Source organism: Antechinus flavipes, chromosome 1 (genome assembly GCF_016432865.1).
Source record: "Antechinus flavipes isolate AdamAnt ecotype Samford, QLD, Australia chromosome 1, AdamAnt_v2, whole genome shotgun sequence".
Classification (NCBI taxonomy): Eukaryota; Metazoa; Chordata; class Mammalia; order Dasyuromorphia; family Dasyuridae; genus Antechinus; species Antechinus flavipes.
In genome coordinates, this window is record NC_067398.1 from 51,442,215 (window position 1) to 51,454,934 (window position 12,720).

The following is a 12,720-nucleotide window of genomic DNA, read 5'->3' on the forward strand; positions in this document are numbered from 1 at the left end:
CCTTCTCCACTCCCCACCTCCCGCTATTCCCCTCCGGACTGGGGGAGATTTTATTGAATCCCTAGGCAAGAAGGGGACCTGGTGGCCCAGGAGAGGTCTGAGCACAGCTGTTCTGATCAGGGGGAAGAAGGGAAGGGAGGATTCCTCTCTTTCCCGGGAGAGGAGAGGACACTGCAGGAACCCCTCTTCCCTGCCCCACCCTGCAGGCTTCCCCCCAAATGCAGCCAGCCTGTGAGCTGGGCCACAGTGCCCGCCTGCGGTAGGCGACACAGGGCGTCATTCAGCTGCAGGAAGTGTTTTCAATGCCCCATTTGTGAGGCCCCAAACAAACAGCAAACAGAGAGGCAGAGAGGGCTGCCTCTCTCCGAGGGACAGGCGCCAGCAACAGCAGCGTTTGAATCCCTTTCCCATGCCCAGGGTCCCAGGCTCTGCGGACAGTTGGCATCTGAACCAACTCCCTTCCTGTGATTTTCCCTGGAGTGGGGGAGGGTGGAAGGCTGGGCTTCAGACGCCCAGGAACCCGGAGTCTATTCCTTCACTCTGGCTTTCCGACTCTGACCTCTTAACTCTGCTCTGCTGACCTCCCTTGGGCTACAGTTTTTTTGGAGGGGGGCATCAAGGCAAAGGAAGAGGAAGAGAGGATCTGTGCCCCACACTGAGGTCTTAACCAGATTAGTTGCATGCTACAGGATTAGCCACATGGAATGAGAAGAGGATGCTTGTGGTTGACAGGGCTGGTCCAGGGCTTGGCAACCTGTGGCACGCCTGCCCAAGATGGCACAAAAGGTGGGTTATAGGGCCATAGAGGCTGATGGTGTGGGAGAGGTGTGAGGGGACACGTGTTTTGAGCCCTCCCCTTATGACTTCCTGACCAACCTAGATCATCAAAATTCCTGGCAACTAAGGCTTCAGAGAATTCTTCCAAGATATCCCTGGATTCACCTCGGCCTTGAATTTGGAGGAGCCAGGCAGGCTCCTTCAGTCTCTGTATCCCCCCTTCCCCCACATCATCACCAGCAAAGAAGTGGATGAATGAACACTTGGCACACTGATTTAAAAAGATTGCTGACTCCTAGACTGGTCTAATGTAAAAAGTGTTAAAGCAAAGTGGGCCGAGGAGGAAGATCAGTGGGCAAAGAATCAAGTTCCCAGCCATGCATGTAACATTGGACAACTTGCATCCTCTTTTTGCCAAGATGGCTGAGACCCTGGGACCCTGGGACCTAGAATTGTTAATACCATACCTTGTTTTCAATTCGGTGAAGCTGCTTTATGAATTTCCCAGGACTCCCTGAATTGATGAAACAGGTAGCCACCAGTGCAGAATGATTTAAAGAAGATAATCTTTGTTAAAGGACTTCCTTCCTTCTTTCCTTTCTTCCTTCTTTTTCTTTCTTCCTTCCTGCCTGCCTGCCTCCCTTCCCTGCCTCCCTTTCCTGCCTCTCTTCCCTACCTATCTCCTTTCCTCCTTTCCTCTTTTCTTTTTTCCCTTCCTGCCTACTTTACTTCCTTCCTGTTTTCCTTCCTTCCTTCCTTCCTTCCTTCCTTCCTTCCTTCCTTCCTTCCTTCCTTCCTTTCTTTCTTTCTTTTTTCTTTCTTTCTTTCTTCCTTCCTCCTTCCTTCCTTCCTTCCTTCCTTCCTTCCTTTCTTTCTTTTTCTTTCTTTCTTTCTTTCTTTCTTTCTTTCTTCCTTCCTTCCTTCCTTTCTTTCTTTTTCTTTTCTTTCTCTTTCTTTCTTTCTTTCTTTTCTTTCTTTCTTTCTTTCTTTCTTTCTTTCTTTCTTTCTTTCTTTCTTTCTTCCTTCCTTCCTTCCTTCCTTCCTTCCTTTTTCTTTTCTTTCTCTTTTTCTTTCTTTCTTTCTTTCTTTCTTTCTTTCTTTCTTTCTTTCTTTCTTTCTTTTTCTTTCTTTCTTTCTTCCTATCTTTCTTTCTTTCTTCCTATCTTTCTTTCTTTCTTCTTATCTTTCTTTCTCAAATTTGTTTTCATACAATTCAGCTATTGTCTGAAATAGCTGTGTGACCCTGGGCAAGTCACTTAACTCTGTCTGACTCCATTTTCTCATATATAAAATGAGCTGGAGAAGGAAATGGCAAACTCTGCCAATAATCTTTGCCAAGAAAAGCCCAAAAGGGATCATAAAGAGGCCAACATGCCTGAAAAAGCAATTAAACAACAACAAACTGAGGACCAGAGACCAAGAAGTCACTTGTCCAAAGTCTGGCGGGCTGAAAATTCAAAATCAAGTATTGCTTCCAAATCCAGTGCTCCATCCCCTCCCCCCAATTTAAAATGATAGTAATTGATTTTTTTGCAAATCTCTAACAGAAGGCATTAAACAACATACATACATTCTAAAACAACCATGCTGCCCAGCCTTCCAGAGATGAATAGGAAAATTCAGATACTCCTGGGAGGGTAAAAAAAAAAAAAAAAACAACTTATCAACCAGCACAAGAATTAGTGAATTTTATGGGCTTGGTACCAGAAAAAGAAGGCTGATCTAGAGTCAGAAAACTTGGGTTCAATTCTGTCTATGATAACTATTACTTGTGTGAGCTTGGGCAAGTCTCTGGGCTTCTATTTCCCCATTTATAGGAAAGTATAATTGGATTAGAGCATCAGAGTCAAACTCAGATAGAAATGGGAGTTACTCATGTATAAGACTGCTTGCCATCTGGGGGAGGGGGTGGAGGGAGAGAGGGGAAAAGTCAGAACAGAAGTGAGTGCAAGGGATAATGTTGTAAAAAATTGCCCAGGCATGGGTTCTGTCAATAAAAAGTTAAAATTAAAAAAAAAAAAAAAGAAATGGGAGTTACCAATCCAGATATAAGGCTCCCTGCTGACTTTACATTGACTTAGAAAACCATATGTTAACACTATATATGATCTATTATATTGTAATTTATTTTGTTAAATGTTTCCCAATTACATTTTAATCTGGTTCTGGGCTACCTGAGAAGGTCCTATCTTTGACAGCTCTGGATTTAAAGGACATTTGATCTAGCCTTAAATCTGAGATCCTAGGATGTATGGCAAACTCTCTCTCTCTACCTTGTAATAAGTCTTTTATGGGAAAATCATTATCCTGCATAAAACCTTCTGGCAACAAGCACCTCTGAACATCTCTCTTCAAACAAAAGACAAATAGAACTTAACCTTCATGGTTGATCAGGTAATATGCTTCACTGGCATGGTCACTGAGAACCCGTGGAGTAATAGAAAGGACTTGAAGACAAAAAGATGGGTTCATGTGCCACCTTGTGCACTTGCTAACTGTGTAACCCTAATAAAATATGCCTGTTTACTTATCTGTAAAATGAGGGGGGTTAGATTTAATGACTTCTTATGGGATGACTTTCCAGCTCCAAATATGTGACATGAGGTACTAGGAGTGCACCCTATTGGCTGGCATTTTAGCAGAGATGAGTGAGAGCAAGAAATGAAATTGAGGAGAAAAAGCTATGGTATTGTCTATGAGAAGAAAGGACTGTTCTTCGGTTTTTTTTTTTTTTAAACAGCCATCGCTGCCAAAGCCTTAGTTGAATCCCTTGCCAGGGCTCATACCACTTCTTCCATCATGGATCCATCACCAGGGATTTCCTCTGAATCCTCAATTGCTTTGTGGAAAGCTCCTTGAAATGCCCTCAGTCCTCTGGTAAGGGCTGAGAATAACTCCCACAAATGGCTGACGATCGGCAATTAGGGCAACCCATATAAGGCCATGTTTCCGGTTCCCCCATGGGATAGCCAGTTGGCCCCATCTGGAGTCTTGGGTTTCACTGTATTTTCTCACATGACTACTTTTGGTCCCTGTGGTGTCAGAGGATTTCACCACCGAAGCATCATGGGAAAACCTGTGGTGGACTAATGAGAGAGGGGTTGTCCCCCTTCTGAGGACGCCCTGCCAACGCTTCTCTCTGGAAGTCATTTGCTGTTTGTCCCGAGCCTATATGGAGAAAAATGTTAGGAAAGTAGCTCTTGGACTAGGTATTGAGTCTATTTCCTCTGACTACCCATTCCCCAGAGAATCCACACTAACTCCCCACCTATCCCCGAAAGGTGTCTAATGGGGGTGCTTGCTTTTGTCTAACAGGAGCCATGGAATATAAAATGTAAAAGCGGAGGAGGACTTTAGCTTTGATCATTTTACAGATGAGGAAACTGAGGCCAGAATGGGAAATACAATAGAAATATTGGTTTTGGAGTCAGAAGACTTGCATTCACATCTTTAAGACACATCTGACCTTAGTCAACTAAGTCACAATCTGTCTGGGGTTCAGTTTTCTCCTTTGTAAAAAATATATATACTAGCTGACTTTTTAAATCCCTTATGGATCTAAATGTATGAGTTGAATAGATTGATTAATGTTTTTCCAAGAATGGCTAATAGCAAAATTGTAAAAGAGACAGATTATTTCCAGTCTCCCCTCTTCTATACCCTTCCACTCAGAATACCTTTCTGTACCTTTGATATTTTTTTCCAACGTCTCGGGTACCATCCAGAGAGATTGAGCTCTCTTCCCCTCCCTTCTCTCATACAATATGGAATTCAGGGATCTCCAAAGCCCCTACCAGCCTTCACAGATGGTTTCAAGAATCATAGAATAAGAGCATGAAAGAATAAGAACATGAAAATCAAAAGGGAGCTTCAAGTTCCTTTGTCTAGACCAACTATCTCATTTTATAATTGAGAACACTTAAGCTAGAAAGTTGAAATCGTTTTTGAGTTCATATTTTTAACAGGGGACAAGGTTTTAAGCTAATAGGATGCTTCTTTAATAGTGAAATCTCTAGGCAAAAGATATTCTATTGCTATCTCTATCACATTACCTAAGCAACACAATGGACTGTCTGTCTAGTTTTGTTAATTGTCTTTTAGTGTACTTGTCCCTGATTCTCAATTAAATCATAAAGTCCTTGAAAATAAGGACCACATCTCTGCATCACCCACTGTGCCTTGCATGGGGTAGAACTTATAGTAGAAATCTCTATATATTGGCTGATTGCTCATGAAATAACAAGAGACACACTGGAAAGAAATTTGGGAAGACTTGTACAAACAGATGCAAAATGAAGCTAGCAGAACCAGGAAAACAATTTACTCAAGACTGCAGTGATATAAAAAATATAAAGGAAAACAACATTATAAGGCATCTGAACATTAGCAGAGGAACTAATCTTAACTTCAAAGACTTCAGAATAAAGCAGTATTCTCCCCTTTTAATTGAAAGGGAATGAACCACCGGTATGGAATGAAGCATATTATTTGTCAGGCATGGCAAATGTATCAGTTTGTTTTGCTTAAGTCTACTTTTTTATTACTAAAAACAGTTGGGATTGAGGTACTGGAAAGTAATAGTAAAGACAATACTTTTAAAAAGTATCAACAAAATATTCATTTATTAGAGGAAGTCAGAATGGAGGGTGAGAGGAAGAAAAGGAAGAGAAAGAAGAGAAAAAGAAAAAGAAATAGAGTAAAAGAGAGAAAGGAAGAAAGATGGAAGAAGGAAGGAAAAGAAGGAGAAAGGAAGGAAGGGAGAGAGGAAAAGAGGAAAGTAGGGAGGGAGGGAGGGAAGAAGGGAAAAAGAAAAGGAGTGATGGAAATGGGATAAAAAGGAGAGAGGGAGTAGGGAAAGGAAGACAGAAGGAAGAAAAAGAGAAAGAGGAAAGAAAATAAAAAGGAAGTGTAGTCATTTCTCCCTCTCTCTGGGCCTCAGTTTCCTTATTTGTGAAAAGATTTAGTTCATTTTGGAAGAATCTGGGTCATTTCTCAGCCTAAAACTTCTCTGTTTCTATTATGAGTCACTATCCTCTCGGTCTGAGCAAGCTAAATAGAGAGTTCTTGGGGTTCAGGATGGGTAGACATCTTTCTTTCTCCTTCCTGTCCCCGGCTCTGTCTGCTGTCCCTCTCTAATCTTCTCCTCAATCCCACCAAGCAGAGGCCACCCCAGCCACAGACCAGGAATGTGGAAAGCCTCATTGAAGGCACTCCCAGTGCCTGTGGTTAGCTCCAGGGTCCCCACATGGGCTAACTTTCCATCAGCAGCAACAACAGTTTCTAGGAAGAAAAAAAGAAAATGTTTTTCTTTTTCAAACCTGCTTCTGTCAGCAATTCCCTTTATAGGACTGATGATGATGTCCAGGAAAGAAAAACAAAAGTTCAAGAGGAGAAGGAGAAGGATGAAGATTGATTTGGAAAAAAATAAAAGGCTACTCCTCCATGGCCTTCCAGACTTCCATATCTTGAGTTCATAAATAGTTTGTAAAATCATAGAATAATAGAGGACCCTAGAGCTAAAAGATAGCTTAGAGATAATTTGTCCAACTGCCTAATTTTATAGATATGGAAACTGAGGCCCAGAAAGAAAGATTAATTTGTCCAAGGTTGCCCCACTAGTTAATGGGAAAACCGTTAATGAACTCTCATCTCCAGACTCCAGTTTGCTGTGATTTCCACTGCACCGCACTAATTCCTATCAGAGCTGGTGGTCTCAGTGCCCATAATTCTGCCATTATGCTAGACTCCTATCTATCACTTAAGTAAGACACTCCATCTCCAAACTCAGAGCATTATCTCTGGCTGTTCCCTGTACCTGGAATGCTCTTGCTCCCGTGGTTCTCTGACTTCTATGATTATCTTCAGGTCTTGGCTGAAGTCTTGCTTTCTGCAAAGAGCTGTTCTTAGCGTTCCTTCCCTCTGAAATTATCTAGTTTGCATGCCTTGTCTGACATAATGGTCACATGTCTTCTTCCTCATTAGATATGGAGCTCCTTAAGAGCAAGGATTAAGTTTGTCTTTCTTTATAAACCGTTAGGTAGCACAATGTATGGCGTAGAGTAAGTGCTCAGTAAAGGCTGGTTGACTTCTCTTGCCTTAATCTTAGAACAATTTTTTGTTAGTTAAACCACCACTAGCCTTCAAGAATTCTCTTTTAAATGCTGATATCTCTGGACAGTTTTTGAGCACTTGATTGGTGATGCTTCCCCTTTTCAAATTATCTTCCATCTACTCTGCATATTTATATTTCATTTTAAAAATATTTGTTATTATATTTATTCTGTATAGTTCATATATATACCTAGTCATTCACATATTGTATCCTTCATTGATATGTAAGCTTCCTGAGGATAGGAACTGTTTTTATCTTTCTTGGCACGAAGCCCAGTGCTTGACACATAGTAGGCATTTAATAATTGCTTAGTGACTGATTAACTGGTGACTCGTTAACATTTTAGCATACTTCAGTTACACAGATTCTAACTAAGGGAGGGAAGAGGAGACAAGGTGACAAGTGAATAAAATTTAAAAAAATAACCTGAGGTAAGGAGAAAGCACCATAATAATTAGCACTATCCTAGAGTAAAATGGGGGCTCCTTTGGAAAGAAATTGCTTCGTCCTAACTGAAGATCATTGCACAAAGGCAAAATGATGACTTTTGATGTATGCTAGAGAGAAGCTTCTTGGTCCATTTTGGATTGGCTTTGGAAATCCCTTCCACACATGAAAGGGTGATAAGTTTTGTTTAAGTGGGATGAGAGTAGGGTCCTAAGCATTGGGAAGAGAGGGGTGGGTAAGGAGAAATCTAGTTAAGGTATCAGCATGAGAGCCCTTGAGAGAGGGGACCCAATGAGCTTAGGGGTAGAGACAGGGACCCATAGCAACAATACAATCTAACAAACATTTAGCACCTACTGGAAAAGGCTAGTAGGAGACACTCTCAGAAGCCAATTAGTCCAACATGTAGCGGATCAAAAGTGGTCCCAAAACCATCCCTAAGAAATGGTTGTCTAGCTTCTGTCTGAAGGAAGAGCCCACTGCCTCCCCAAACAGCCCACTCCTCCTCTCTTGGACAGCTCTCGTTGTTGAGCAAGTTTTTCCTGACTTCCAAGTCACCTGCCTCATTGTAGCTTCCTCTTCTTATTCCCAATTCTGTTTGTACCAGGAGCCGAAAGATTTTCAGCCTCCCCATTCTGGATTCTATGAATAAATGAATAAAGTATTAAGTGCTCACTATACATGATGCTGGACAACTAGGTGGTACAGTAGATAAGAGTGCCAGACTTGAAGTCAGGAAGATTCATCTACTTGAGTTAAAAATCTAACCTCAGACCCTAACTGTATCATCCTGGACACATCATTTCATCCTGTTTGTCTCAGTTTCCTCATCTATAAAATGAACTGGAGAGGGAAATGGCAAACCACTCCATTAACTAACAAGAAAACCCTCAATGGAGTCACAGAGAGAAGGACAGGATTGAAGCCACTGAACAACAATGTACGAAGCACTCTATCCAGGAATACAAAGAGAAAAGCACCTGTTTTTCAGAAGTTCATGTTCTAATAAAGGAAGTTAACACAAAATAGATTATAGCTAAAGTCGGGTGGAAAGTTTCTGTGGTCTTTAGGGCAAAGCAGCAAAGATTACAGGCAAATCACTGAACCTCCTTCTGCCTCCATCCCCTCAAATGCAAAATGGGGATAATAACAACACCCACCTTTCAGGGTAGTTATGAGGATCAAATGAGACATTTATAAAGCCCTTGGCACAGTATCTGACGCATAGTAAGCCTTTAATAAATGCTTATTTCCTTTCTTGTGTTCAGACCTATAACCAGTTTTAAAATCATCTCACTGTATTATCATACAGCTCACATTTCTCCAACTTATACAAAAGTGTTATGAGAAATTTCAAATTCTTTGTTAAAATTTAACTTAATATTAAATTAATAATATAAGTGAAATGACATCTCCCTGATTGAATATTAATTTTATATAATTATATATAATTGGTTATATATAATTATATAATTTTATATAATTAATTAATATTTATATAATATTGATTCATTATTTTATATCTGTTGATTTAACATTAATATTTATTAATAAATTTATGAAGGAACACACAGTGGAGTTGTCATTTGTTCAGTTCCCTCCCATGCAGATTGTTGCCTACCTATGACTTCATTAATAAATACCAGGAATTGGTCTGAGATTCATGGAAATTCTGTGATTTGCCTGACTTCCATTGCAGTTTCCCCTTCTTATTCCTAATTCTGTCCTTGGTAGCCTCATGATAGCACATTTATGTGGTGCTTTAAAGCTTGCAAATTGTTTTACAAATATTATCTCATTTTGTTCTCACAACGGCCCTGCAAGATCAGTGCCATTTTACAGATGTAGTATTGATCCATGGTTTTCCTGATACCGGTGGGCCCAGCCCTCCCTCTCCTGTGTCACATTGACTCCATACCTACCAGTCTTATAACCTTGCTAAAAAGAAAACTGGGTTAGTCTGGCGTGACCTGGTCCTGACATAGCAAGATTGACTTCTCCTTCATCAGCTGTTCTCATAGCCACGTTCAGGGGAGCTCGGCCAGCAGTGGAATCCTAGGCAGAGGAAGCATGGGGCCCAAGCCAGGGTCATCCCTACCCTCTGAAGAGCAACTGATTTGGCCGGAGACTGAATGCTGGATGGGGGACAAACAGCTCTGAGTCAATCCTTCTCTTTTCTCTTATCTCTAGCTGACGCTCCCGACATTCCCCGTGGTGGTGAAAATCGGCCATGCTCACTCAGGCATGGGGAAGGTAAGTCACAGGGAGCCAAGAGGACCACAAAGCAGGACAAAAATATATATGGGAAGGGATGAGTTTCCGACAGAAGTTCAGATCTGCCTCTTCTTCCTCCCGATTCTAGTCAAGGTGAATATCCACAATGAGAAAGGTTCCCTGAGCTACTCTGTACCTCTGGCTATCTTAGGACCAGTTCTGAAAGTCAGAGTCTTTCTTTGGTTCTCTATCTAAAATACCAATAATACCAGGTAGTCCATTTGGAGCATGTGGACCGGTTGCATTCACCCTAATGCCATGGAGTGTGGTGGCAATATTTACCTTGAATGGAACTTCTTTTGCCACCATGAATCATTTCATTCTGAAAGCCTTTCTTGGAGACCGTTTGCTATACCAGACTGCTTCTGGTCCTTCAAAGGTCTAGAAAGGAAGCTAATTTAGCCAGGATCTTTCACTCCTGAACCAACAGAATGTAGGAGAACCAAAAGCAGAGCTGGTAAGAAATAAAATGCCATGCTTTCTCTTTTCTCTGTATTCTAAGGGTTGCTAATCAGAGTTTGATGACTTACAAGCAGCTTTTTGAGAATTTTATTTCAGTAGAACTGTGTTCCTGTGCATTTTTTAAAAATGTATTTAAAAACATTATTCTGAGAAGGGGTCCATAGACTTTACCAGACCACCAAAGGAGCCAAGTCCACACAGACAAGGTTTAGAACCCCTGCTCTATTCCCTGTTTCATTAGATTTCTGTTACAAAACTTATTGGGGATGGGGAAGAACCATATTAGTTGTAGAAGACCATGAATGTTTTCTGAACCCAAGAAGAGGAGCATAGAGAAGTATAAAAATAGTAAGAGAGGCAAAGAACTGGTGGAAAGTGTGGGAGCTAGCATGATCTGAATGGTTTTCAGTCAAATTGTTTTGGGGCTCCTGTTTATGAAAGCTCCTTGATTCTTCTCTCTTTCCCTCACATGTGCGCTTCCTTCCCTTTCACACTTGCTCCAACACCAGGTAAAGGTGGAGAATCACTATGACTTCCAGGACATCGCCAGTGTGGTGGCCCTCACCCAGACCTATGCCACGGCTGAGCCATTCATTGACGCCAAGTATGACATCCGGATCCAGAAGATTGGCAACAACTACAAAGCTTACATGTGAGTCAGATCCTGGGGGCTACGACCTTCTTTCCCATAAACTAGGGGTTCGAAGCTTCTGTCTTGAAAATGGCATCTGATTCTTAGCTTCATTGGAAGCACTGCACTGGAAATCACCAAGAGGAGATCCCATTTATGCTTCTGTTTGTTTATAATCACATAGCTTTAAAAAGTGTGTGTATCAAGGCAATTTGTTTTTATGTCACCATAGTTTTCCCCTAGTATCCACATCCCCTTTCCTCTCAGAGAGCCATTCCATAATAACAAATAGTATTTTTGAATATTAAAAAAGAAAAAGAAGAGGAAAAAATCAGTATAAGTGATCGATACATGAAAAATTTTAGAATAATATATAATGTACAATATTTGTGAATTTCCCATCTCCTCAAAGGGTAGGGGTGGAAGTGACTTTTCATACTTCTTCTTTTAAGTCATACTTTTTATTTATAATTTTTCAAAATTTACTTTTGCTTTTTCTATATACATGTGGTTTTTCTTTCTCTTTACATTGTTGTAGTTACGGTGTATATTGTTTTCTTGGCTCTGATTATTTTACTCTGCATTAGTTCATATAAGATAATCTGTATTTATCATATTCATCATTTCTAAGGGCACAGTAATATTCCGTTATGTACAATTTGTTTAGGTATTCCCCAATCAATGGATATCAACTTTGTTTTTATATCTTTGCTATTACAAAAATGTTCCTAGAATTATTGTGCTATGTTAGGAACTTTTTTCTTACCCATAGGCCCCTTAAGGTATAAACCTGGAAATGGAATCTCTGGGTCAATGGAAGGACATTTTAATCACTTTATTTGCATAATTCCAAATTGTTTCCAAAATGATTTTACTGTTTAACAGTTCCACCAACAATGCATTAGTATGCTTATCTTCCCATATCTCTTAAACAGCAATGATTGTTCCTATTCTTTGTCATTTTTGTTAATTTGCACAATATAAAAACTTCAAAATTGTTTTGACTTTCATTTCTCTTATTTCAGTTATTTGGAGCATTCTTTCATGTGGTTGTTAATAGTTTATTATTCTTCTGTTGTTCATATCTTTTGAGCACTTATTTAGTGGTGAATGGTTTTTGATATAAATGTATATATATACATATACGTGTGTTTGTATATTTATGTATGCATATATACATATGCATAAACATATGCATCTATGTTATATGTGTATACAAAATATATAATGGGTATATATGTATGTATATATGTTCATTGTTTATGTTTGTTGGGGATACCAAACTCTTAGAAAAATTTACACAAATAATTTTTTCCCATTTGACTGCTTACCTTCTTATTCTAAATACATTAAATTTGTTTGTGTGAAATCTTTTTACTTTTGTATAATCAAAGTTTTCTATTTTATCTTTATACTTGCCTCTATCTCTTAGTTGGTTAAGAAACCATCTCTTACCCTTTAGCTGTAAAAAGTATATATTCCTGCTTTTCTTATGATTTTTAGAAATAGCCAGGTATCCATTAGGGACTCAACTTGCTGGTAAGAATGGGAGATGGAATAAGGACATCAAACTATTTATGGGCTATAGTCACAAGATGGTACTCTTAATCTATGAAATGTTGTTACTTCTTTTCTATGAAATAAAAGAAAATGCAATACTTATTATTACACACACACACACACACACACACACATACCCTCTAATCTGCCCCACTATCACTCCACTAAAATTGAGGAAAAGAAGTTCAAACTTTAGAATTGAAAAAATTTTAGTAACAAATTCTGGCAACATTATCCCCTTTTTTAGATTTAAAAAATTGAGTGGGGGAAGAGGATCTTTTTCGGTTTTTGTTTATGATTTTTTGTCTTTTTTTTTTCATTTTTACAAAAAGAGCAAAATTTTTGGATTAATTAAATCTGGAATGTATAGGATTTTGGCAAATATTGAGGCTGAGTCTCATTTTCTCCCTGTATTTTCTTTTTCCTTTCTTTTCCTTTCCTTTCCTCTCCTCTCCAT

General features: G+C 39.6%; 1 protein-coding gene across 1 annotated transcript in view; it reads left to right on the plus strand.

Annotated features, from left to right (window-relative positions):
- SYN2 (synapsin II) overlaps positions 1-12,720 on the plus strand; it is a 262,810-nt gene that overhangs the window by 213,877 nt on the left and 36,213 nt on the right. The window contains exons 6-7 of the mRNA XM_051982468.1: positions 9,527-9,589; positions 10,582-10,724. Of these exons, the coding sequence (XP_051838428.1) occupies positions 9,527-9,589; positions 10,582-10,724 (206 nt within the window). The remainder of the gene's footprint in view (positions 1-9,526; positions 9,590-10,581; positions 10,725-12,720) is intronic.